Source organism: Oncorhynchus masou, chromosome 12, assembly GCF_036934945.1.
Source record: "Oncorhynchus masou masou isolate Uvic2021 chromosome 12, UVic_Omas_1.1, whole genome shotgun sequence".
NCBI lineage: Eukaryota > Metazoa > Chordata > Actinopteri > Salmoniformes > Salmonidae > Oncorhynchus > Oncorhynchus masou.
In genome coordinates, this window is record NC_088223.1 from 93,334,068 (window position 1) to 93,360,543 (window position 26,476).

The 26,476-nt window shown below is 48.7% G+C and overlaps 1 protein-coding gene across 1 annotated transcript in view; it reads left to right on the plus strand.

Annotated features, from left to right (window-relative positions):
- Positions 1-26,476, plus strand: part of LOC135549434 (relaxin receptor 2-like) — a 205,439-nt gene that overhangs the window by 119,854 nt on the left and 59,109 nt on the right. Inside the window, exons 11-16 of the mRNA XM_064979403.1 lie at positions 15,375-15,678; positions 16,306-16,769; positions 16,853-16,978; positions 17,456-17,581; positions 18,101-18,172; positions 19,568-19,643. Coding sequence (XP_064835475.1) covers positions 15,375-15,678; positions 16,306-16,769; positions 16,853-16,978; positions 17,456-17,581; positions 18,101-18,172; positions 19,568-19,643 — 1,168 coding nt within the window. The remainder of the gene's footprint in view (positions 1-15,374; positions 15,679-16,305; positions 16,770-16,852; positions 16,979-17,455; positions 17,582-18,100; positions 18,173-19,567; positions 19,644-26,476) is intronic.

The following is a 26,476-nucleotide window of genomic DNA, read 5'->3' on the forward strand; positions in this document are numbered from 1 at the left end:
AAGAAAGCATGAGAAGACTGCCTTTGTTTTGGTTTGTTTGGTTGTCAATTAGGGTGTGCAGGGTGAATACATGGTCTGTTGTACGGTAATTTGGTAAAAAGCCAATTTCACATTTGCTCAGTACATACTACCATTGACTATGTACATACCCAACGTGCGACAGAGCTGCAGGAGTTGTGACCTGTTTTTTTTTGTTATGTTGTCATAGTTGTGTCTCTCTCTGTCTCTCTCTCTCTGTCTCTGTCTCTCTCTCTGTCTCTCTGTCTGTCTGTCTGTCTGTCTGTCTGTCTGTCTGTCTGTCTGTCTGTCTGTCGGTCTCTCTCTCTCTCTCTCTCTCTCTCTCTCTCTCTCTCTCATGCTGTCTCTCATGCTGTCTCTCTCTGTGTCTCTCTCTGTCTCTCTGTCTCTCATGCTGTGTCTCTCTCTGTCTCTCACGCTGTCTCTCTGTCTGTCTCTCTCTCTCTCTCTGTCTCTCTCTGTCTCTCTGTGTCTCTCTCTGTCTCTCTCTCTCTTTGTCTCTCATTCACTCGAAACTACATCACTTTATGACGCTTGTTGTTGCCATTAAGTGGTTTCAGTAAAACTCTTCAGTCATTAAAGTCTGAGCCTCTTGGTGTCTTTTTAAAAGTCAAACAACGTTCTCCTTATCATTCTGATGACGGTCATCAACAGCACTCTCAACCCTGTGATCAAGTCCTTTAGATGTTCTTTATATCTCACTCTCTCTCTCTCTCTCATTCCCTCATGTACTCTCTCCATCTATTGCTCTGTCTGTCTGTCTGCCTGCCTGCCTGCCTGCCTGCCTGCCTGCCTGCCTGCCTGCCTGCCTGCCTGCCTCCCTCCCTCCCTCCCTCCCTCCCTCCCTCCCAATTTCAATTGTGCAAATAGTTAAAGTACAAAAGGGAAAATAAATCAACAGAAATATGGGTTGTATTTACAACGGCGTTTGTTCTTCACTTCAGGTCACGAATCTCTGTTTTGTCGCACTGTGGTATTTTAAATTTTTTATTTCACCTTTATTTAACTGGTAGGCTAGTTGAGAACAAGTTTTAATTTACAACTGCGACCTGGCCAAGTTAAAGCAAAGCAGTATGACAAAAACACAGAGTTACACATGGGATAAACAAACGTACAGTCAATAACACAATAGAATATTTTATACAGTGCAAATGAGGTAAGGCATTAAATACCCTTGTCTGTCGAAACGTTGGACCTAAATATTTTTGTATCTGAGCTCCTAGAGAGAGCGGCTCTCCTTTATTTTTTAAGCAACAAATCGCCATAGTGGCGAAGTAATTACAATTTAGCAATTAACATTGTGCAGATGAGTGCAGATGAGGATGTGCAAGTAGAAATACTGGTGTGCAAAAGAGAAGAAAAACAAAAACAATTATGGGGGTGAGGTAGGTAGTTGGTTGGATGGGCTATTTACAGATGGGCTGTATACAGCTCTAGCAATCAGTAAGCTGCTCAGATATGTTTAAAGTTAGTGAGGGGGATATAAGTCTCCAGCTTCAGTGATTTTTGCAATTCGTTCCAGTCATTGGCAGCAGAGAACTGGAAGGAAAGGCGGCCAAAGTAGGTGTGGGATTTGGGGATGACAAGAGAAATATACCTGCTGGAGCGCGTGCTACGGGTGGGTGTTGCCATCATGACCAGTGAACTGAGATAAGGCGGAGCTTTACCTAGCAAAGACTTATAGATGACCTGGAGCCAGTGGGTCTGGCGAAGAATATGTAGTGAGGGCCAGCCGACTAGAGCATACAGGTCGCAGTGGTGGGTAGTATATGGGGCTTCGGTGAAAAAACAGAGGCACTGTGAGAGACTGCATCCAGTTTGCTCAGTAGAGTGTTGGAGGCTATTTTGTAAATGACATCGCTGAAGTCAAGGATTGGTAGGATAGTCAGCTTTACGAGGGCATGTTTGGAAGCATGAATGAGGGAAGCTTTGTTGCGATAGTGGAAGACGATTCTAGATTTAATTTTGGATTGGAGATGCTTAATGAAGTCTGGAAGGAGAGTTTACAGTCTAGTCAGACACCTAGGTATATATAGTTGTCCACATATTCTAAGTCAGAACCGTCCAGAGAAGTGGTGCTATTCGGACGGGCGGGTGGAGGATTGATCGGTTGAAGAGCATGCATTTAGTTTTACTTGCATTTAAGAGCAGTTGGAGGCCACAGAAGGAGTATTGTATGGCATTGAAGCTCAAAGAAGGGCCAGAAGTATACAGAATGGTGTCGTCTGTGTAGAGGTGGATCAAAGAATCACCAGCAGCAAGAGCGACATGATTGATGTATACAGAGAAGAGAGCCAGCCTGAGAATTGAACCCTGTTGCACCCCCATAGAGACTGCCAGTGGTCCGGACAACAGGCCCTCCGATTTGACACCCTGAACTCTGTCTGAGAAGTAGTTGGTGAACCAGACGAGGCAGTCATTGGAGAAACCAAGGCTGTTGAGTCTGCCAATAAGAATGTGGTGATTGACAGAGTAGAAAGCCTTGGCCAGGTCGATGACGACAGTTGCACAGTAATGTCTCTCATCGATGGCGGTTATGATGTCGTTTAGGACCTTGAGCGTGGCTGAGGTGCACTCATGACCAGCTCGGAAACCGGATTGTATAGAGGAAAATGTACGGTGGGATTCGAAATGGTCAGTGATCTGTTTATTAACTTGGCTTTCAAAGACTTTAAAAGGGCAGGGCAGGATGGATATGGGTCTGTAACAGTTTGGGTCTAGAGGCAGGGCAGGATGGATATAGGTCTGTAACAGTTTGGGTCTAGAGGCAGGGCAGGATGGATATGGGTCTGTAACAGTTTGGGTCTGGATGCAGGGTAGGATGGATATAGGTCTATAACAGTTTGGGTCTGGATGCAGGGTAGGATGGATATGGGTCTGTAACAGTTTGGGTCTAGAGGCAGGGCAGGATGGATATGGGTCTGTAACAGTTTGGGTCTAGAGGCAGGGTAGGATGGATATGGGTCTGTAACAGTTTGGGTCTAGAGGCAGGGCAGTTTGGGTCTAGAGGCAGGGCAGGGCAGATGGATATGGGTCTGTAACAGTTTGGGTCTAGAGGCAGGGCAGGATGGATATGGGTCTGTAACAGTTTGGGTCTAGAGGCAGGGCAGGATGGATATAGGTCTGTAACAGTTTGGGTCTAGAGGCAGGGCAGGATGGATATAGGTCTATAACAGTTTGGGTCTGGATGCAGGGTAGGATGGATATAGGTCTATAACAGTTTGGGTCTAGAGGCAGGGCAGGATGGATAGAGGTCTGTAACAGTTTGGGTCTAGAGGCAGGGTAGGATGGATAGAGGTCTGTAACAGTTTGGGTCTAGAGGCAGGGTAGGATGGATATAGGTCTAGAGGCAGGGCAGGATGGATATAGGTCTGTAACAGTTTGGGTCTAGAGGCAGGGTAGGATGGATATGGGTCTGTAACAGTTTGGGTCTAGAGGCAGGGCAGGATGGATAGAGGTCTGTGGCAGTTTGGGTCTAGAGGCAGGGTAGGATGGATATGGGTCTGTAACAGTTTGGGTCTAGAGGCAGGGTAGGATGGATATGGGTCTGTAACAGTTTGGGTCTAGAGGCAGGGCAGGATGGATATAGGTCTGTAGCAGTTTGGGTCTAGAGGCAGGGTTGGATGGATATGGGTCTGTAACAGTTTGGGTCTAGAGGCAGGGTAGGATGGATATGGGTCTGTAACAGTTTGGGTCTAGAGGCAGGGTAGGATGGATAGAGGTCTGTAACAGTTTGGGTCTAGAGGCAGGGCAGGATGGATATAGGTCTGTAACAGTTTGGGTCTAGAGGCAGGGTAGGATGGATATGGGTCTGTAACAGTTTGGGTCTAGAGTGTCTCCCCCTTTGAAGAGGAATCTTAGATGATACAAAAGAGAGATTGAACTGACTAGCATTAGGGGTTGCAACAATGGCGGCAGATAGTATTAGGAAGAGAGGGTCCAGATTGTCAAGCCCGGCTGATTTGTAGGGATCCAGATTTTGCAGATCTTTCAGAACATCAGCTGTCTGGATTTGGGTGAAGGAGAAGCAGGGGGGACTTGGGAAAGTTGCTGCAGGGGGTGCAGAGGGTGTTGGCCGGTGTTGGGGTAGCCAGGTGGAAATATGGCCAGCCGTAGAGAAATGCTTATTGAAATTCTTTATTATTATGGATTTATCAGTGGTGAGTGTGTTTCCTAGCCTCAGTGCAGTGGGCAGCTGGGAGGAGGTGCTTTTATTCTCCATGGACTTTACAGTGTCCCAAAACTTTTTGGGAATTAGTGCTGCAGGAAGCAAATTTCTGTTTGAAAAAGCTAGCCTTTTTTTCCTGACTGAATGTGTATATTGGTTCCTGGTCAAGGGCAGTCAAGTCTGGAGTGAACCAAGGGCTACATCTGTTCTTAGTTCTACATTTTTTGAAAGCGGCTTATTTAAGATGGTGAGGAAAGTACTTTTTAAAGAACAACCAGGCCTCTATTGACGGGATGAGGTCAGTATCCTTCCAGGATACCCGGGCCAGGTCGATTAGAAAGGCTTGCTTGCAGAAGTGCTTTAGGGAGCGTTTGACAGTGAGGGGGTGGTCTTTTGACCGCGGACCCATAATGGACGCAAGCAATGAGACAGTGATCGCTGGGTGAAAACAGCAGAGGTGTATTTAGAGGGCAAGTTGGTCAGGATGGTATCTATGAGGGTGCCCATGTTTTCGGATTTATGGTTGTACCTGGTAGGTTCCTTGATAATTTGTGTGAGATTGAGGGCGTATAGCTCAGATTGTAGGACGGCCGGGGTTGTTAAGCATATCCCAGTTTAGGTCACCTAACAGTATGAACTCTGAAGATAGATGGAGGACAATCGATTCACGTGGTGTCCAGGGCACAGCTGGGAGCAATCGATTCACATATGGTGTCCAGGGCACAGCTGGGAGCAATCGATTCACATATGGTGTCCAGGGCACAGCAGGGAGCTGAGGGTGGTCTATAGCAGGGAGCTGAGGGGGGTCTATAGCAGGGAGCTGAGGGGGGTCTATAGCAGGGAGCTGAGGGGGGTCTATAGCAGGGAGCTGAGGAGGGTCTATAGCAGGGAGCTGAGGGGGGTCTATAGCAGGGAGCTGAGGGTGGTCTATAGCAGGGAGCTGAGGGTGGTCTATATTAGGGAGCTTAGGAGGGTCTATAGCAGGGAGCAGAGGAGGGTCTAAAGCAGGGAGCTGAGGAGGGTCTATAGCAGGGAGCTGAGGGTGTTCTATAGCAGGGAGCTGAGGGTGGTCTATAGCAGGGAGCTGAGGGTGGTCTATAGCAGGCAGCTGAGGGTGGTCTATAGCAGGGAGCCGAGGGTGGTCTATAGCAGGGAGCTGAGGAGGGTCTATAGCAGGGAGCCGAGGGTGGTCTATAGCAGGGAGCCGAGGGTGGTCTATAGCAGGGAGCCGAGGGGGTCTATAGCAGGGAGCTGAGGGGGTCTATAGCAGGGAGCTGAGGGGGTCTATAGCAGGGAGCTGAGGGGGGTCTATAGCAGGGAGCTGAGGGTGGTCTATAGCAGGGAGCTGAGGGGGTCTATAGCAGGGAGCTGAGGGGGGTCTATAGCAGGGAGCTGAGGGTGGTCTATAGCAGGGAGCTGAGGAGGGTCTATAGCAGGGAGCTGAGGGGGTCTATAGCAGGGAGCTGAGGGGGGTCTATAGCAGGGAGCTGAGGGGGTCTATAGCAGGGAGCTGAGGGGGTCTATAGCAGGGAGCTGAGGGGGTCTATAGCAGGGAGCTGAGGGGGTCTATAGCAGGGAGCTGAGGGGGGCAGGGAGCTATAGCAGGGGGGTCTAGCTGGGAGGAGGGGGTCTATAGCAGGGAGCTGAGGGGGGGTCTATAGCAGGGAGCTGAGGAGGGGGGGTCTATAGCAGGGAGCTGAGGGGGTCTATAGCAGGGAGCTGAGGGGGTCTATAGCAGGGAGCTGAGGGGGTCTATAGAGGGTGGTCTATAGCAGGGAGCTGAGGGGGTCTATAGCAGGGAGCTGAGGGGGTCTATAGCAGGGAGCTGAGGGCTGGTCTGGTCTATAGCAGGGAGCTGAGGGGGTCTATAGCAGGGAGCTGAGGGTGGTCTATAGCAGGGGAGCTGAGGGTGGTCTATAGCAGGGAGCTGAGGGGTGTCTATAGCAGGGAGCTGAGGGTGGTCTATAGCAGGGAGCTGAGGGGGGTCTATAGCAGGGAGCTGAGGGGGGTCTATAGCAGGGAGCTGAGGAGGGTCTATAGCAGGGAGCTGAGGAGGGTCTATAGCTGGAAACTGAGGGGGGTCTATAGCAGGGAGCTGAGGGGGTCTATAGCAGGGAGCTGAGGGTGGTCTATAGCAGGGAGCTGAGGGTGGTCTATAGCGGGGAGCTGAGGGGGGTCTATAGCAGGGAGCTGAGGGGGGTCTATAGCAGGGAGCTGAGGAGGGTCTATAGCAGGGAGCTGAGGAGGGTCTATAGCAGGGAGCTGAGGGTGGTCTATAGCAGGGAGCTGAGGGTGGTCTATAGCAGGGAGGCAGGGAGCTGAGGGGGTCTATAGCAGGGAGCTGAGGGGGGTCTATAGCAGGGAGCTGATGGGGGTCTATAGCAGGGAGCTGAGGGTGGTCTATAGCAGGGAGCTGAGGGTGGTCTATAGCAGGGAGCTGAGGGGTGTCTATAGCAGGGAGCTGAGGGTGGTCTATAGCGGGGAGCTGAAGGTGGTCTATAGCAGGGAGCTGAGGGGGGTCTATAGCAGGGAGCTGAGGAGGGTCTATAGCAGGGATCTGAGGAGGGTCTATAGCTGGGAGCTGAGGGTGGTCTATAGCAGGGAGCTGAGGGTGGTCTATACTAGGGAGCTGAGGGTGGTCTATAGCAGGGAGCTGAGGGTGGTCTATAGCAGGGAGCTGAGGGTGGTCTATAGCAGGGAGCTGAGGGGGTCTATAGCAGGGAGCTGAGGGGGGGTCTATAGCAGGGAGCTGAGGGGGTCTATAGCAGGGAGCTGAGGGTGGTCTATAGCAGGGAGCTGAGGGGGTCTATAGCAGGGAGCTGAGGAGGGTCTGGTCTATAGCAGGGAGCTGAGGGTGGTCTATAGCAGGGAGCTGAGGGTGGTCTATAGCAGGGAGCTGAGGGTGGTCTATAGCAGGGAGCTGAGGGTGGTCTATAGCAGGGAGCTGAGGGTGGTCTATAGCAGGGAGCTGAGGGTGGTCTATAGCAGGGAGCTGAGGGTGGTCTATAGCAGGGAGCTGAGGGTGGTCTATAGCAGGGAGCTGAGGGTGGTCTATAGCAGGGAGCTGAGGGGGGTCTATAGCAGGGAGCTGAGGAGGGTCTATAGCAGGGAGCTGAGGGGGGTCTATAGCAGGGAGCTGAGGAGGGTCTATAGCTGGGAGCTGAGGAGGGTCTATAGCTGGGAGCTGAGGAGGGTCTATAGCAGGGAGCTGAGGGGGGTCTATAGCAGGGAGCTGAGGGTGGTCTATAGCAGGGAGCTGAGGGGGGTCTATAGCAGGGAGCTGAGGGGGTCTATAGCAGGGAGCTGAGGGGGTCTATAGCAGGGAGCTGAGGGTGGTCTATAGCTGGGAGCTGAGGGGGTCTATAGCAGGGAGCTGAGGGGGTCTATAGCAGGGAGCTGAGGGGGTCTATAGCAGAGAGCTGAGGGGGGGGGGTCTATAGCAGGGAGCTGAGGGGGTCTATAGCAGGGAGCTGAGGGTGGTCTATAGCAGGGAGCTGAGGGTGGTCTATAGCAGGGAGCTGAGGGGGGCAGGGAGCTGAGGGGGTCTATAGCAGGGAGCTGAGGGGGGTCTATAGCAGGGAGCTGAGGGTGGTCTATAGCAGGGAGCTGAGGGTGGTCTATAGCAGGGAGCTGAGGGGGGTCTATAGCAGGGAGCTGAGGGTGGTCTATAGCAGGGAGCTGAGGGGGTCTATAGCAGGGAGCTGAGGGGGTCTATAGCAGGGAGCTGAGGGTGGTCTATAGCAGGGAGCTGAGGGGTGTCTATAGCAGGGAGCTGAGGGTGGTCTATAGCGGGGAGCTGAGGGGGGTCTATAGCAGGGAGCTTAGGGGGTCTATAGCAGGGAGCTGAGGGGGTCTATAGCAGGGAGCTGAGGAGGGTCTATAGCTGGGAGCTGAGGAGGGTCTATAGCTGGGAGCTGAGGAGGGTCTATAGCTGGGAGCTGAGGGCGGTCTATAGCAGCGAGCTGAGGGTGGTCTATAGCAGGGAGCTGAAGAGGGTCTATAGCAGGGAGCTTAGGGGGGTCTATAGCAGGGAGCTGAGGGGGTCTATAGCAGGGAGCTGAGGGGGTCTATAGCAGGGAGCTGAGGGGGTCTATAGCAGGGAGCTGAGGGGGTCTATAGCAGGGAGCTGAGGGGGTCTATAGCAGGGAGCTGAGGAGGTCTATAGCAGGGAGCTGAGGAGGGGTCTATAGCAGGGAGCTGAGGGGGTCTATAGCTGGGAGCTGAGGGGGTCTAGGGGAGCTGAGGAGGGTCTATAGCAGGGAGCTATAGCAGGGAGCTGAGGAGGGGGGGTCTATAGCAGGGAGCTGAGGGGGTCTATAGCAGGGAGCTGAGGGGGTCTAGGGGAGCTCTATAGCTGGGAGCTGAGGGGGTCTATAGCAGGGAGCTGAGGAGGGTCTATAGCAGGGAGCTGAGGGGGTCTATAGCAGGGAGCTGAGGGGGGTCTATAGCAGGGAGCTGAGGAGGGTCTATAGCAGGGAGCTGAGGGGGGTCTATAGCAGGGAGCTGAGGGGGGTCGGTAGAAGAAAGAAGTGGCAACAGTAACATACTTATTTCTGGAGAGATGAGGTGGATTTTTAAAAGTGGAAGCTGTTTGGGTTCGAGCTTAGACTTGGATAGTGTGACAGAACTCTGCAGGTTATCTCTGGGCTAGATTGCAACTCCGCCCCCTTTAGCAGTTCTATCTTGACAGAAAATGTTATAGTTAGGAATGGACATTTCAGGGTTTTTGGTGGTCTTCCTAAACCAGGATTAAGACACAGCTAGAACATCCGGGTTGGCAGAGTGTGCTAAAGCAGTGAGTAAAACAAACTTAGGGAGGAGGCTTCTAATGTTAACATGAAACCAAAGCTTTTACGGTTACACCCAGTAGATATGGGAGTTGATCAACATTGGGTTTGTTTTCAAATGATTTATGGAGCTGTGTAATCTGAGTGAAATACTACGTGTCTCCGATATGGTAATACATTTGGCAGGAGGATAGGAATTGCAGCACATAGCCTGTCTTCTCTTGAGAACCAGGTCTGCCAATGGCATTTTTTCATGATAGCAAGGCTATGCTCACTGAGTCTGTACATAGTCAAAGCTTTCCTTAATTTTGGGGTCAGTCACAGTGATCAGGTGTTCTGCCGCTGTGTACTCTCTGTTTAGGGCCAAATAACATTCCAGTTTGCTCTGTTTATTTTGTTAATTCTTTCCAATATGTCGAGTAATTATCTTTTTGTTTTCTCATGATTTGGTTGTGTCTAATTGTGTTGCTGTCCTGGGGCTCTGTGGGGTCTGTTTGTGTTTGTTATCAGTCCTCGTACCAGCTGGCAGAGGGGACTATTCTCATGGTGAATCTCTCTGTAGTTCGGGCTTTGTTATGTAAGGTTGGCCCGGGTTTGAGAATCTTATTTTTAGGTGGTTAAAGAATTTGATTGCTCTATTCTTGATTTTAATAATTAGTGGAAATTGTTCTAATTTTGTTATGCATAGATTTTTGGGTGTTTTCAGTTGTACACTGAGGATGTTTTTGCAGAATTCTGCACTCAGTCTAAATTTGGTGTTTGTCCCATTTTGTGATTTCTTGGTTGGTGAGCGGACCCCAGACATAAACAACCATAAAGGGCAATGGGCTCTATAATTGATTCAAGTATTTTTAGCCAGATACGAAATGGGATGTGAAATTTATACATTTCTATTGATGGCATAGAATGCACTTCTTGCCTTGTCTCTCAGCTCATTCACACCTTTGTTGGAAGTTACCTGTGGCGCTGATGTTTAGGCCAAGGTACTTATCATTTTTTGTGTGCTCTAGGGCAACAGTCTCTAGATGGAATTAGTATTTGATGTCCTGGCAACTGGACATTTTTTTGGGGAACACCATTGTGTTTGCATCACTAATTTCACTGTCAGGGCCCAAGCCTGATAGAATCTGTGCAGAAGATCTAGGTCCTGCTGAATGCCCTTCTTGGTTGGGGACGGAAGCACCAGATCATCAGCAAACAGTAGACATTTTACTTCAGAGATTACTAGGTTGAGGTCGGGTGCTGCAGACTGTTCTAGACCAATTCATTGATATACATACACAACATGGCATGCATACACATCAAAAGTATGTGGACACCTGCTCATCAAACATGTTACAAAATCATGGCGTTCATATAGAGTTGGATCCCCTTTGGCTGCTATAACATCCTCCACACCTCTGGGAGGTCTTCCCACTAGATGTTGGAACATTGCTGCTGGTGACTTGTGACTTCCATTCGGCCACAAGAGCATTGGTGAGGTCGGACATTGATTAAGGGCGATTAGGCTCACAGTCGAAGTTCCAATTCATCCCAAAGGTGTTCAATGACCTTGAGGTCAGGGCTCTGTGCTGGCCAGTCAAGTTCTTTCACAACGATCTCGACAAACCATTTCTGTATGTCGTGCTGAAACAGGAAAGGGCCTTACCCAAACTGTTGCCACAAAGTTGGAAGCACAGAATTGTCTATAATGTCATTGTATACTGTAGTGTTAAGATTTCCCTTCACTGGAACTAAGGGGCCTGAACAATGAAAAACAGCCCCAGACCATTATTCCTCCTCCACCAAACTTTACAGTTGGCACTATGCATTGGGGCAGGTAGCGTTCTCCTGGCATCCGATGGTATAGCATGATTCATCACTCCAGAGAACATGTTTCCACCGCTCCAGAGCCCAATGGCGGTGAGCTTTACACCCCTCCAGCCGACGCTTGGCATTGCGGATGCTGATCTTCGACTACCATGGCAGCTCGGCCCATTTAAATAAAGCTCCGGACAAACAGTTTGGAACTTGGTAGTGAGTGTTGCAACCGAGGACAGACAATTTGTTCAGCGATACTTACTTCAGCACTCGACGGTTCCGTTCTGTGAGCTTTACGTGTTCTACACCTTTGAGGCTGAGCCTTCGTTGCTCGTAGACATTTCCACTTCACAATAACTGGGGAAGCTCTAGCAGCAGGGCCGAAATTTGACAAACGTGATGTCATCATATGACGGTGCCACATTGAAAGTCACTGAGCTCTTCAGTAAGGACATTTTTACTGCCACGTGTTTGTCTATGGAGATTGCATGGCGGTGTGCTCGATTGTAAAGACCTGTCAGCAACGTGTGTGACTGAAATAGCCGAATCCACTAATTTGAAGGGATGGCCACATACGTTTGTATATATAGTGTGTTTGTTTAGTGACTATAACTGCCTTGGAAGGGAGGGATCTAACATTAGTTTTTGACATGTGAGGTATCACAATCTCTTTCAATAATGGCAGGAATGGAGGAGGTCTTTATTCTAGTGAGATTGCTAAGGAGAACACCGCCATGTTTAGTTTTGCCCAACCTAGTTCGAGGCACAGACACGGTCTCAATGGGAATAGCTGAGCTGACTACTGACTGTGCTGGTGGCAGACTCCACTAAGCTGTCAGGCTGGCTAACAGCCTGCTGCCTGGCCTGCACCCTATTTCATTGTGGATCTAGACCAGGATGTGTCAAAGTCAAATGGACGGATGGCCAAATAAAAAATTTGTGTGTGAATGTAAGTGTGTAAGAATGTATAAAATGAATGGTTTTAAATGTATTGTTGACTAGTCTAGTGAACATTCCTACTGAAAACCTAACAAATTATTCCAATATTGATAAATAAAGCTGGGCCTTATGGTCTGTTTTCATTTCAACCAGTATCACAAATTCTGGGTTGCAGACTATATAAAAATTGATTCAACATGAACATTAAATGAAAGAAACATTATTCTCAATCACCTATATTTCATTGTAGAGCTAGAGGAGTTAGAGGGTCTATGTTCATAGAAAATGAAGCAATAATCCAGCTAATGGTTCTGTCATCCACTCAACTGGCCAGGCTTGGTCCTATTTGGATTGAGTCCAAGAAATAAAGGGCCAAAAATTATTAATCAAAAACAAATTTTGTTTAAGGAGGGGCAGAAAACAGTTTTCAACCAATATTACAGAGTTGTGAGACTCTGCTGTAAAAACTCTAAATATGTGATTGCACAGTAATGTTCACTAACTGGGACGGGGATACCAGAGACATCTTTTCCACATGTTCATCAATGTTCTAGCTGATTTACACATCTGACGAGTATGTTCAGCAGCTTGGTGACCTCTGACTGTTTAATCCTAACATTGTTGGTGCCGATGTGCTGAAACATATCTCAATACTCTTGACACTCGCCTGGATGCTTTAGCTAGCACATCTTCAGATTAGCCTTAACATCGAACTCCCAGCACCCACTGGTAAACAGTGTATGATCCCTCTGGATGATTGCATTGGAGGTCTAATACTGTGGGTAATGGAGCTTTCGCGTCAACAGCTAGGGTTTTCAATTTGTCAGAGCTAATGGTGGGAAGCTTCAAAGTCAGACCCCGTAACGGAGGAGTAGAGACCAGAGATACCTATTTTATCAGCCAACTGACTCTGACTCACTGCTTTATGGTCTGGCAGCTGGGAAAGTGGCTCAAAGTTTCTGTCGGCTGAATGAGCGACACCGGTTGAGCGTTCCTATCTGCGTCTCCCAATGCCTTCAGCATTTCCTTCCAGAAACCGTGAGAAAGTTGTCAGATGACTCGGGGACTGTCACCAAAAGCCATTTATACTAAACATCTGTACTTACTGGTGGCACAGACGCTGTTTCTTTCCCTTTGCCTACACTGAAAGACCCTTTGCCTAACGATCGTCTGAAGCTGGTCTTGCAGCACAGCTATCCTCTCCGTGATAAGGCAAATCACCATGCTCCTGTATTTAACTCCAGCAGAAATGCCTTAGAACTGCATCGTGATTCAAACCTTTGGCTCTGATAAAGTTAACTGTTGGATGATGCTCATTACACGCTCCATTTTCAAGGCTTTACCGAAAGATGAATTGTGGTGTAATACAATGATAAGCTGTCAAAAAAAAGCTCAGGGATGGAAAACAAAATCTTTAAACGGTCTTAAAAGTCCGAACCTGTGTCCACACATCGTTGTCAGGTAGCAAAGTAAGGTTATCTCAAAACGCACATCAGCACGTAAACAAGTCTGCAAGTTGTGACCGGAAATGACGATAACAAATCTAGACGTGAGGGTTAAGATGTGGTAAGATGGGGTGGTAAGATGGAGCAGGTGGTGCTCTCATCCAAGGTGGGGGAGGGGTGCAGTAAGTTGTGGGGGTGGTAAGATGTGAGGATGGACAACTGGTCTAGTTGTGAGGGGTGTTTCTGCTAAGATGTGAGGGGAGGTGGGGCAAGTTGTGAGGGGTGGTGTGGTAAGATGTGAGGGGAGGTGATGAAATCCCCTCCGAAATGGCGGTGTGGTAAGATGTCTTCTGCCAAAATAAAACTGGCCTTGACAGCAGGGGCCTTGTGGGGTAAGATGTCGAGGGAGGCCTGTTTAAGATCTGCCTTTTGTAGCCTTTGTTCCATGTCCAGGGGTGGTTCGTTTCATAAGATGTGAGGGGAGGTGGGGTAAGATGTTCAGGGGGGAGGTTTCTAAGATGAGGGGGGAGGTGTTCCAGATGTGAACATAGGTGTCCGGTAAGATGTTTGAAACCCCGGTTCTGGTAAAATGTGCCAGGGGTATGTGAAAAATGTGAGGGGATGGTGTGGTAAGATGTGAGGGGAATGTGGTAAGATGTGAGGGGGACCGGCATTGTGGTAAGATGTAGGGGAGGGTGTGGTAAGTAGTGAGGGGAGGTGTGATAAGTAGTGAGGGCCGGTTCTAGGTAATAAGATCATCCCAGGGGAGGTGTGATAAGTAGTGGGGGAGGTGTGATAAGTAGTGAGGGAGGATGTGATAAGTAGTGAGGGGAGGTGTGATAAGTAGTGAGGGAATGTGTGATAAGTAGTGAGGAGAGGTGTGATAAAATGAAGTGGTTTTGTATTGTGATAAGTAGTGAGGGAACATTTGATAAGTAGTGGGGGAGGTGTGTAAGTGGTGTTTCTTTCAACCAGTATGTGCCTGGGGACTGTCTGGAAGTTTTTTATGAATTTGAGAACATTATTCTCTTAACAGGGAGTTAGAGCACTGTCTATGTTGGTAGATAAGATGAGAGCACCCTCCAGCTAGGATGGTGTCCGTGTGTGTGTGTGTGTGTGTGTGTGTGTGTGTGTGTGTGTGTGTGTGTGTGTGTGTGTGTGTGTGTGTGTGATAAGTATTTGAAACCACCAAACCATGGTAATTCTCTTTTTCCCCGTTAGCCTCCTGATGAACAGAAAGAGGCCACAGAATTCATGCTCTTCCTGTTCGAGACTCTTTTCAGACTCTGGTGCTGCTGGAGGAGCTGTGAGACAAATCACTCCCTCATTCTTTCTGTCCGTCCCAAATGGACTGCTGTTCCCTTTGCGCTTGTGACTCTGACTGTTTAACCTAACATTGTATGGGCCGGTGGTAAAATATCTCTATACTATAAAAGGAAATGGGCACCATCTTCAGGATGCCTTAACGTCTGATGCTCCCGGAAACATGTATGATCGCTGGATGATTCTTTTATGTAATGAGAAAAATGACACATTCTCAATGGATGAACCTCAGAGTTTGAAACGTGTTGAAATTAAATAGTAAAACGGGCAAGGAGTAGAGACCAGTGGAGGGGGATTTCTTCCAATTTCACCTTTCATTTATTTTAATCTGGTTTTCTGTCGGCTGAATGAGCTCTCTCTCTCTCTCTCTCTCTCTCTCTCTCTCTCTCTCTCTCTCTCTCTCTCTCTCTCTCTCTCTCTCGCCCCCTCCTCTCTCTCATCTCTTCTCAGAAACCGTCTTGTCCTCTCTGTGCCAGGATTTATACCACTATCTGTACTTACTGGTGGCACAGACTTGTTTCTCTCTCCTCACTCCCTCTCTCTCTCTCCTCTCTCTCTCCTCTCTCTCTTCTCCTGTCTATCTCTCTCTCTGCAATTAGAAGGCATCGTGTTAATGTTACTCTTAGCTTCTCCCCCTCCTTCTCTCTCCCGATAAAGCATCATGTTCCTACTCTCCCTGTTTTTTGGAGACCTGTCCAACAACCCAGATAAAGCATCCCCAAAAGATGACCTTTAAGAGCTTAAAGTCCCTCGTCAAATTGTGAGTCACAAAAATTTGTGTCCCAAAATGGTACACTATTCCCTTTGGTCTCTGGTCGAAACTAGTGCACTATATAGAGAGTAGGGTGCCATTTGGGACAACTTTGGTCAAAACTAGTGCCGTATATAATGCAGGGTTCCTCAACTGGCGGCCCCCAAGATATCGCTCATAAATACATTGTTGGACATCAACGACTGGAAAAGCGATACAGCTCGTCAGGCGAGGGATCCTGGGGAGAAGGTCCCGGGTGAGGCGGGGGAGCCTGGGGAGAATGTCCCATACGAGGCGAGGGAGCCTGGGGAGAAGGTCCCGGGTGAGGCGAGGGAGCCTGGGGAGAAGGTCCCGGGCGAAGAGAGGGAGCCTGGGGAGAAGGTCCCGGTCGAGGCGAGGGAGCCTGGGGAGAAGGTCCTGGGCGAAGCGAGGGAGCCTGGGGAGAAGGTCCCGGGTTAGGCGAGGGAGCCTGGGGAGAAGGTCCCGGGCGAGGCGTGGGTGCCTGGCGAGCCGTCTGAAGCATGGCGTGGGAGCCGGGCGAGGCATGGCGTAGGAGCCAGAGCGAGGATTGGCGAGGGAGCCTGGAGACGCGGCCGAGGCGAGGGAGCCTGGAGAGCCGGGCGAGGGAGCCTAGAGAGCCTGGCGAGGGAGCCTGGCGGGCTGAGGCGAGGCGAGGGAGCCTGGCGGGCTGAGGCGAGGCGAGGGAGCCTGGCTGGCTGAGACGAGGGAGCCTGGCGGGCTGAGCCGCGGTGAGGGTGGCTGGCGGACTGAGGAGTGGCGAGGGTACCTGGCGGGCTGAGGTGAGTCGAGGGAGCCTGGTGGGCTGAGGCGGGGCATGCATGGGATCCGAGCGAGGCATGGCGTTAGAGCCTGAGCAAGGCATGGCGTGGGAGCCTGACGAGAAGGTCCCAGGCATGGCGTGGGTGCCTGGCGAGCGGTCCCAGGCATGGCGTGGGTGCCTGGCGAGTGGTCCGAGGCTTGGCGTGGGTGCCTGGCGAGCCGTCCGAAGCATGGTGTGGGTGCCTGGCGAGCCGTCCGAAGCATGCCGTGTGAGCCGGGCGAGGCATGGCGTAGGAGCCAGAGCGAGGATTGGCGTGTGAGCCGGAGCGAGGCATGGTTTGGGAGCCAGAGCAAGGCATGGCGTGGGAGCCGGAGCGAGGCATGGCGTGGGAGTTTGGCGAGCCGGGCCGAGGCATGGCGTGGGAGCTTGGCGAGCCGGGCCGAGGCATGGCGTGGGAGCCTGGCGAGCCGGGCCGAGGCATGGCGTGGGAGCCTGGCGAGCGGGGCCGAGGCATGGCGAGCCGGGCCGAGGCATGGCATGGGAGCCTGGCGAGACGGGTTGAGGCATGGCATAGGAGCCTGGCGAGACGGGCCGAGGCATGGCGTGGGAGCCTGCGAGCCGGCCGAGGCATGGCGTGGGAGCCGGCCGTGGCATGGCGTGGGAGCTGGCCGAGCAAAACGAGGCTTTCGAGCCAGCTGAGGCATAGAAGCCTGACGAGCCAGCTGAGGCATCCCCGATTGCTACTCGACAGCGAGCTGTCAAAAATGGAAGAAAAATGACAATTCTCCCTGATGCTTCCATTTGTGGTGTCTGCATTCTGTAACGGTTCCGTAACTACAGGCACTGGGAGATGGGACGCAAGTACAGCCCTGGCAACATCTTCTCCACCAGCCCTGGCAACATCTTCTCCACTAGCCCTGGCAACATTTTCTCCACTAGGCCTGGCAACATCTCCCCCCCTCCCTGGCAACATCTGCCCCCCCCCTCCCTGGCAACATCTTCTCCACTAGCCCTGGCAACATCTTCTCCACTATACCTGGCAACATCTTCTCCACTAGTCCTGGCAACATCTTCCCCCCCGTCCTGGCAACATCTTCTCCACTAGGCCTGGCAACATCTTCTCCGCCAGCCCCGGCAACATCTTCTCCACTAGCCCTGGCAACATCTTCTCCACTAATCCTGGCAACATCTTCTCCACTAATCCTGGCAACATCTTCCCCCCCCCTCCCTGACAACAACATCTTCTCCCTTAGTCCTGGCAACATCTTCTCCGCCAGCCCTGGCAACATCTTCTCCACTAATCCTGGCAACATCTTCTCCACTAGCCCTGGCAACATCTCCCCCCCCCCCTCCCTGGCAACATCTTCTCCACTAGTTCTGGCAACATATCCTCCACTAGTCCTGGCAACATCTCCCCCTCCCTGACAACATCTTCTCCCTTAGTCCTGGCAACATCTTCTCCACTAGCCCTGGCAACATCTTCTCCACTAATCCTGGCAACATCTTCTCCACTAATCCTGGCAACATCTTCTCCACTAGCCCTGGCAACATCTTCCCCCGAGGTCCCTGGCAACATCTTCTCCACTAGTTCTGGCAACATATTCTCCACTAGTCCTGGCAACATCTCCCCCCCCACTCCCTGACAACATCTTCTCCCTTAGTCCTGGCAACATCTTCTCCGCCAGCCCTGGCAACATCTTCTCCACTAGACCTGGCAACATCTTCTCCACTAGTCCTGGCAACATCTCCCCCCCCACTCCCTGACAACATCTTCTCCCTTAGTCCTGGCAACATCTTCTCCGCCAGCCCTGGCAACATCTTCTCCACTAGACCTGGCAACATCTTCTCCACTAGCCCTGGCAACATCTTCTCCACTACCCTGGCAACATCTTCTCCACCAGCCCTGGCAACATCTTCTCCACTAGCCCTGGCAACAGTTTCTTCACTAGTCCTGCGGAGCCTTCTCCTCTGCTGAGAAAATAACAGTCAGTTAGTTTCATTCTCACAGCCAGGGAAAACCATACAGGTCTGTCTGTTTGCTTGTCAGACAGAATTACTTGTTTACTTGTTTCCTACGTGTTATCACAGGAACATATCCCATAATCCTTTGTTCCACATCTACCCGGGTCACTTTGACGACCTGACCCAGCTCCAGTCCCTGTGAGTAGAACACATACCGTATAGCCTAGCTTATCAGTACAGTACACTACCAGTACCTACCAGTACATTACCTACCAGTACAGTACAATACCATTACCTACCAGTACAGTATACTACCAGCACCTACCAGTACAGTACACTACCAGCACCTACCAGTACAGTACACTACCTGTGCCTACCAGTACATTACCTACCAGTACAGTACACTACCAATACCTACCAGGACACTACCATTACCTACCAGTACAGTACACTACCATTACCTACCAGTACATTACCTACCAGTACAGTACACTACCAGTACCTACCAGCATAGTACACAACCATTACCTACCAGTACAGTACACTACCATTACCTACCAGTACATTCCTACTAGTACCGTACACTACCATTACCTACCAGTACATTGCATACCAGTACCGTACACTACCATTACCTACCAGTACAGTACACTACCAGTACTGTACACTTCCATTACCTAACATTACCTGCCAGTACATTACCTACACTACCAGTACCTACCAGTACAGTACACTACCATTACCTACCAGTACTTTACCTACCAATACCATACACTAGCAGTACTTACCAGTACAGGACACTACAAATACCTACCAGGCCATCACCTACCAGTACATTACATACCAGTACCGTACACTACCAGAACATGCCAGTACATTACCTAACAGTACAGTACAATACCATCACCTACCAGTACATTACCTACCAGTACAGTACACTACCAGAACATATCAGTACAGTACACTATCATTACCTACCAGTACCGTACACTAACAGAACATACCAGTACAGTACACTACCAGTACCGTACACTACCATTACCTACCAGTACCGTACACTAACAGAACATACCAGTACAGTACACTACCAGTACCGTACACTACCATTACCTACCAGTACCGTACACTAACAGAACATACCAGTACAGTACACTACCAGTACCGTACACTACCATTACCTACCAGTACCGTACACTACCAGTACCGTACACTACCATTACCTACCAGTACCGTGCACTACCATTACCTACCAGTACCGTACACTACCAGTACCTACCAGTACCGTACACTACCATTACCTACCAGTACCGTGCACTACCATTACCTACCAGTACCGTACACTACCATTACCTACCAGTACCGTACACTACCATTACCTACCAGTACCGTACACTACCATTACCTACCAGTACCGTACACTACCCTTACCTACCAGTACCGTACACTACAATTACCTACCAGTACCGAACACTACCAGAACATACCAGTACCGTGCACTACCATAACCTACCACTACAGCACGCTACATGTAGGTAAATATTGACAATGCTGATAATAAATCAACTCAACTTAACCGGTGTTGTCTTTCTGTAGGGGTCTGGAGGGTATTGAGATTCCAAACATCCAGACCAAGATGTTTCTACCCATGGGAAACCTCTCACACATGTATGTACACATTCACATTCTATACTATATGTTCCTCACATTCTACACTATATGTTCCTCACATTCTATACTATATGTTCATCACATTCTACACTATATGTTCATCACATTCTATACTATATGTTCATCACATTCTACACTATATGTCCTGTATATCACATTCTATACTATATGATCATCACATTCTATACTATATGTCCTGTATATCACATTCTATACTATATGTCCTGTATATTTACATTTACATTTAAGTCATTTAGCAGACGCTCTTATCCAGAGCGACTTACAAATTGGTGAATTCACCTTCTGACATCCAGTGGAACAGCCACTTTACAATAGTGCATCTAAATCATTAAAGGGGGGGGGGGGGTGAGAAGGATTACTTTATCCAGTCCTAGGTATTCCTTGAAGAGGTGGGGTATCAGGTGTCTCCGGAAGGTGGTGATTGACTCCGCTGTCCTGGCGTCGTGAGGGAGTTTGTTCCACCATTGGGGGGCCAGAGCAGCGAACAGTTTTGACTGGGCTGAGCGGGAACTGTACTTCCTCAGTGGTAGGGAGGCGAGCAGGCCAGAGGTGGATGAATGCAGTGCCCTTGTTTGGGTGTAGGGCCTGATCAGAGCCTGGAGGTACTGCGGTGCCGTTCCCCTCACAGCTCCGTAGGCAAGCACCATGGTCTTGTAGCGGATGCGAGCTTCAACTGGAAGCCAGTGGAGAGAGCGGAGGAGCAGGGTGACGTGAGAGAACTTGGGAAGGTTGAACACCAGACGGGCTGCGGCGTTCTGGATGAGTTGTAGGGGTTTAATGGCACAGGCAGGGAGCCCAGCCAACAGCGAGTTGCAGTAATCCAGACGGGAGATGACAAGTGCCTGGATTAGGACTTGCGCCGCTTCCTGTGTGAGGCAGGGTCGTACTCTGCGGATGTTGTAGAGCATGAACCTACAGGAACGGGCCACCGCCTTGATGTTAGTTGAGAACGACAGGGTGTTGTCCAGGATCACGCCAAGGTTCTTAGCGCTCTGGGAGGAGGACACAATGGAGTTGTCAACCGTGATGGCGAGATCATGGAACGGGCAGTCCTTCCCGGGAGGAAGAGCAGCTCCGTCTTGCCGAGGTTCAGCTTGAGGTGGTGATCCGTCATCCACACTGATATGTCTGCCAGACATGCAGAGATGCGATTCGCCACCTGGTCATCAGAAGGGGGAAAGGAGAAGATTAATTGTGTGTCGTCTGCATAGCAATGATAGGAGAGACCATGTGAGGTTATGACAGAGCCAAGTGACTTGGTGTATAGCGAGAATAGGAGAGGGCCTAGAACAGAGCCCTGGGGGACCCCAGTGGTGAGAGCGTGTGGCGAGGAGACAGATTCTCGCCACGCCACCTGGTAGGAGCGACCTGTCAGGTAGGACGCAATCCAAGCGTGGGCCGTGCCGGAGATGCCCAACTCGGAGAGGGTGGAGAGGAGGATCTGATGGTTCACAATATCGAAGGCAGCCGATAGGTCTAGAAGGATGAGAGCAGAGGAGAGAGAGTTAGCTTTAGCAGTGCGGAGCGCCTCCGTGATACAGAGAAGAGCAGTCTCAGTTGAATGACTAGTCTTGAAACCTGACTGATTTGGATCAAGAAGGTCATTCTGAGAGAGATAGCGGGAGAGCTGGCCAAGGACGGCACGTTCAAGAGTTTCGAGAGAAAAGAAAGAAGGGATACTGGTCTGTAGTTGTTGACATCGGAGGGATCGAGTGTAGGTTTTTTCAGAAGGGGTGCAACTCTCGCTCTCTTGAAGACGGAAGGGACGTAGCCAGCGGTCAGGGATGAGTTGATGAGCGAGGTGAGGTAAGGGAGAAGGTCTCCGGAAATGGTCTGGAGAATAGAGGAGGGGATAGGATCAAGCGGGCAGGTTGTTGGGCGGCCGGCCGTCACAAGAAGCGAGATTTCATCTGGAGAGAGAGGGGAGAAAGAGGTCAGAGCACAGGGTAGGGCAGTGTGAGCAGAACCAGCGTTGTTGTTTGACTTAGCAAACGAGGATCGGATGTCGTCAACCTTCTTTTCAAAATGGTTGACGAAGTCATCTGCAGAGAGGGAGGAGGGGGGGGAGGAGGATTCAGGAGGGAGGAGAAGGTGGCAAAGAGCTTCCTAGGGTTAGAGGCAGATGCTTGGAATTTAGAGTGGAAGAAAGTGGCTTTAGCAGCAGAGACAGAGGAGGAAAATGTAGAGAGGAGGGAGTGAAAGGATGCCAGGTCCGCAGGGAGGCGAGTTTTCCTCCATTTCCGCTCGGCTGCCCGGAGCACTGTTCTGTGAGCTCGCAATGAGTCGTCGAGCCACGGAGCGGGAGGGGAGGACCGAGCCGGCCTGGAGGATAGGGGACATAGAGAGTCAAAGGATGCAGAAAGGGAAGAGAGGAGGGTTGAGGAGGCAGAATCAGGAGATAGGTTGGAGAAGGTATGAGCAGAGGGAAGAGATGATAGGATGGAAGAGGAGAGAGTAGCGGGGGAGAGAGAGCGAAGGTTGGGACGGCGCGATACCATCCGAGTAGGGGCAGTGTGGGCAGTGTTGGATGAGAGCGAGAGGGAAAAGGATACAAGGTAGTGGTCGGAGACTTGGAGGGGAGTTGCAATGAGGTTAGTGGAAGAACAGCATCTAGTAAAGATGAGGTCGAGCGTATTGCCTGCCTTGTGAGTAGGGGGAAGGTGAGAGGGTGAGGTCAAAAGAGGAGAGGAGTGGAAAGAAGGAGGCAGAGAGGAATGAGTCAAAGGTAGATGTGGGGAGGTTAAAGTTGCCCAGGACTGTGAGAGGTGAGCCGTCCTCAGGAAAGGAGCTTATCAAGGCATCAAGCTCATTGATGAACTCTCCGAGGGAACCTGGAGGGCGATAAATGATAAGGATGTTAAGCTTGAAAGGGCTGGTAACTGTGACAGCATGGAATTCAAAGGAGGCGATAGACAGATGAGTAAGGGGAGAAAGAGAGAATGACCACTTGGGAGAGATGAGGATCCCGGTGCCACCACCCCGCTGACCAGAAGCTCTCGGGGTGTGCGAGAACACGTGGGCGGACGAAGAGAGAGCAGTAGGAGTAGCAGTGTTATCTGTGGTGATCCATGTTTCCGTCAGTGCCAAGAAGTCGAGGACTGGAGGGAGGCATAGGCTGAGATGAACTCTGCCTTGTTGGCCGCAGATCGGCAGTTCCAGAGGCTACCGGAGACCTGGAACTCCACGTGGGTCGTGCGCGCTGGGACCACCAGATTAGGGTGGCCGCGGCCACGCGGTGAGGAGCGTTTGTATGGTCTGTGCAGAGAGGAGAGAACAGGGATAGATAGACACATAGTTGACAGGCTACAGAAGAGGCTACGCTAATGCAAAGGAGATTGGAATGACAAGTGGACTACACGTCTCGAATGTTCAGAAAGTTAAGCTTACGTAGCAAGAATCTTATTGACTAAAATGATTGAAATGATACAGTACTGCTGGAGTAGGCTAGCTGGCAGTGGCTGCGTTGTTGACACTACACTAATCAAGTCGTTCCGTCGAGTGTAATAGTTTCTACAGTGCTGCTATTCGGGGGCTAGCTGGCTAGCTAGCAGTGTTGATTACGTTACGTTACGTTAAAAGAACGACAATAGCTGGCTAGCTAACCTAGAAAATCGCTCTAGACTACACAATTGTCTTAGATACAAAGACGGCTATGTAGCTAGCTAGCTACGATCAAACAAATCAAACCGTTGTACTGTAATGAAGTGAAATGAAAATGTGATACTACCTGTGGAGCGAAGCGGAATGGGGACCGGGTTGTTGAAGTTTAATTCGGTAGACGTTGGCTAGCTGTTGGCTAGCTAGCTAGCAGTATCTCCTACGGTAAGGACGACAAATAGCTGGCTAGCTAACCTCGGTAAATTAAGATAATCACTCTAAGTCTACACACTCTAAACTACACAATTATCTTGGATATGAAGACAGCAAAGACAACTATGTAGCTAGCTAACACTACACTAATCGAGTCGTTCAGTTGAGTGTAATAGTATCTACAGTGCTAGTAGACGGTAGACGTTAGCTAGCTGCTGGGCAGATAGCAGTGTAGACTACGTTAGGACGACGAAATACGATAATTACACAATTATCTTTGATACAAAGACGGCTATGTAGCTAGCTAAGAAGAAATTGCTAAGATTAGACAAATCAAACCGTTGTACTATAATGAAATGTAATGGAAATGTTATGAAAAGTTATACTACCTGCGGACCGAAGTGTAGATGCGACCGCTCGCTCCAACCCGGAACCGGAACTACATACATATATCACATTCTATACTACATGTTCATCAGATTCTATACTACATGTTCATCACATTCTACACTATATGTTCATCACATTCTGTACTATAGGTTCATCACATTCTACACTATATGTCCTGTATATCACATTCTATACTATATGTCCTGTATATCACATTCTATACTATATGTCCTGTATATCACATTCTATACTATATGTCCTGTATATCACATTCTATACTATATGTCCTGTATATCACATTCTATACTACATGTTCATCAGATTCTACACTATATGTTCATCACATTCTGTACTATAGGTTCATCACATTCTACACTATATGTCCTGTATATCACATTCTATACAATATGTCCTGTATATCACATTCTATACTATATGTTCATCACATTCTGTACTATATGTCCTGTATATCACATTCTATACAATATGTCCTGTATATCACATTCTATACTATATGTTCATCACATTCTGTACTATATGTCCTGTATATCACATTCTATACTATATGTCCTGTATATCACATTCTATACTACATGTTCATCAGATTCTATACAATATGTCCTGTATATCACATTCTATACTATATATTCATCACATTCTATACTATATGTACTGTATATCACATTCTATACTATCTGTCCTGTATATCACATTCTATACTATATGTCCTATATATCACATGCTATACTATATGTTCACCACATTCTATACTATATGTTCATCACATTCTATACTATATGTCCTGTATATCACATTCTATACTATATGTCCTGTATATCACATTCTATACTATATGTCCTGTATATCACATTCTATACTATATGTTCATCACATTCTACACTATATGTCCTGTATATCACATTCTATACTATATTTCCTGTATATCACATTCTATACTAAATGTTCATCAGATTCTATAATATATGTTCATCACATTCTACACTATATGTGCTGTATATCACATTCTATACTATATGTTCATCACTTTCTATACTATATTGTCCTGTATATCACATTCTACACTATATGTCCTGTATATCACATTCAATACTACATGTTCATCAGATTCTATACAATATGTCCTGTATATCACATTCTATACTATATGTTCATCACATTCTATACTATATGTCTTGTATATCACATTCTATACTATATGTCCTGTATATCACATTCTATGCTACATGTTCATCACATTCTATACTATATGTCCTGTATATCACATTCTATACTATATGTTCATCACATTCTATACTATATGTCCTGTATATCACATTCTATACTATTTGTCCTGTATATCACAATCTATACTATATGTTTATTACATTCTATACTATATGTCTTGTATATCACATTCTATACTATTTGTCCTGTATATCACATCCTATACTATATGTCCTGTATATCACATCCTATACTATATGTCCTGTATATCACATTCTATACTATATGTCCTGTATATCACATCCTATACTATATGTCCTGTATATCACATCCTATACTATATGTCCTGTATATCACATTCTATACTATATGTCCTGTATATCACATTCTATACTATATGTCCTGTATATCACATTCTATACTATATGTCCTGTATATCATCCTATACTATATGTCCTGTATATCACATTCTATACTATATGTCCTGTATATCACATTCTATACTATATGTCCTGTATATCACATTCTATACTATATGTCCTGTATATCACATTCTATACTATATGTCCTGTATATCACATTCTATACTATATGTCCTGTATATCACATTCTATACTATATGTCCTGTATATCACATTCTATACTATATGTCCTGTATATCACATTCTATACTATATGTCCTGTATATCACATTCTATACTATATGTCCTGTATATCACATTCTATACTATATGTCCTGTATATCACATTCTATACTATATGTCCTGTATATCACATTCTATACTATATGTCCTGTATATCACATCCTATACTATATGTCCTGTATATCACATCCTATACTATATGTCCTGTATATCACATTCTCTTATCCCCACCCCTTCCTCTCCTCTTATCCCCACCCCTTCCTCTCCTCTTATCTCCACCCCTTCATCTCCTCTTATCCCCCACCCCTTCCTCTCCTCTTATCCCCCACCCCACCTTCTCTTCTCCTCTTATCCCCCACCCCTTCCTCTCCTCTTATCCCCCACCCCTTCCTCTCCTCTTATCCCCCACCCCTTCCTCTCCTCTTATCCCCCACCCCTTCCTCTCCTCTTATCCCCCACACCTTCCTGTCCTCTTATCCCCACCCATTCCTCTCCTCTTATCCCCCACCCCACCTTCTCTTCTCCTCTTATCCCCCCACCCCTTCCTCTCCTCTTATCCCCACCCCTTCCTCTCCTCTTATCCCCCACCCCTTCCTCTCCTCTTATCCCCCACCCCTTCCTCTCCTCTTATCCCCACCCCCTTCCTCTCCTCTTATCCCCCACCCCTTCCTCTCTCCTCTTATCCCCACCCCTTCCTCTCCTCTTATCCCCCACCCCTTCCTCTCCTCTTATCCCCCACCCCTTC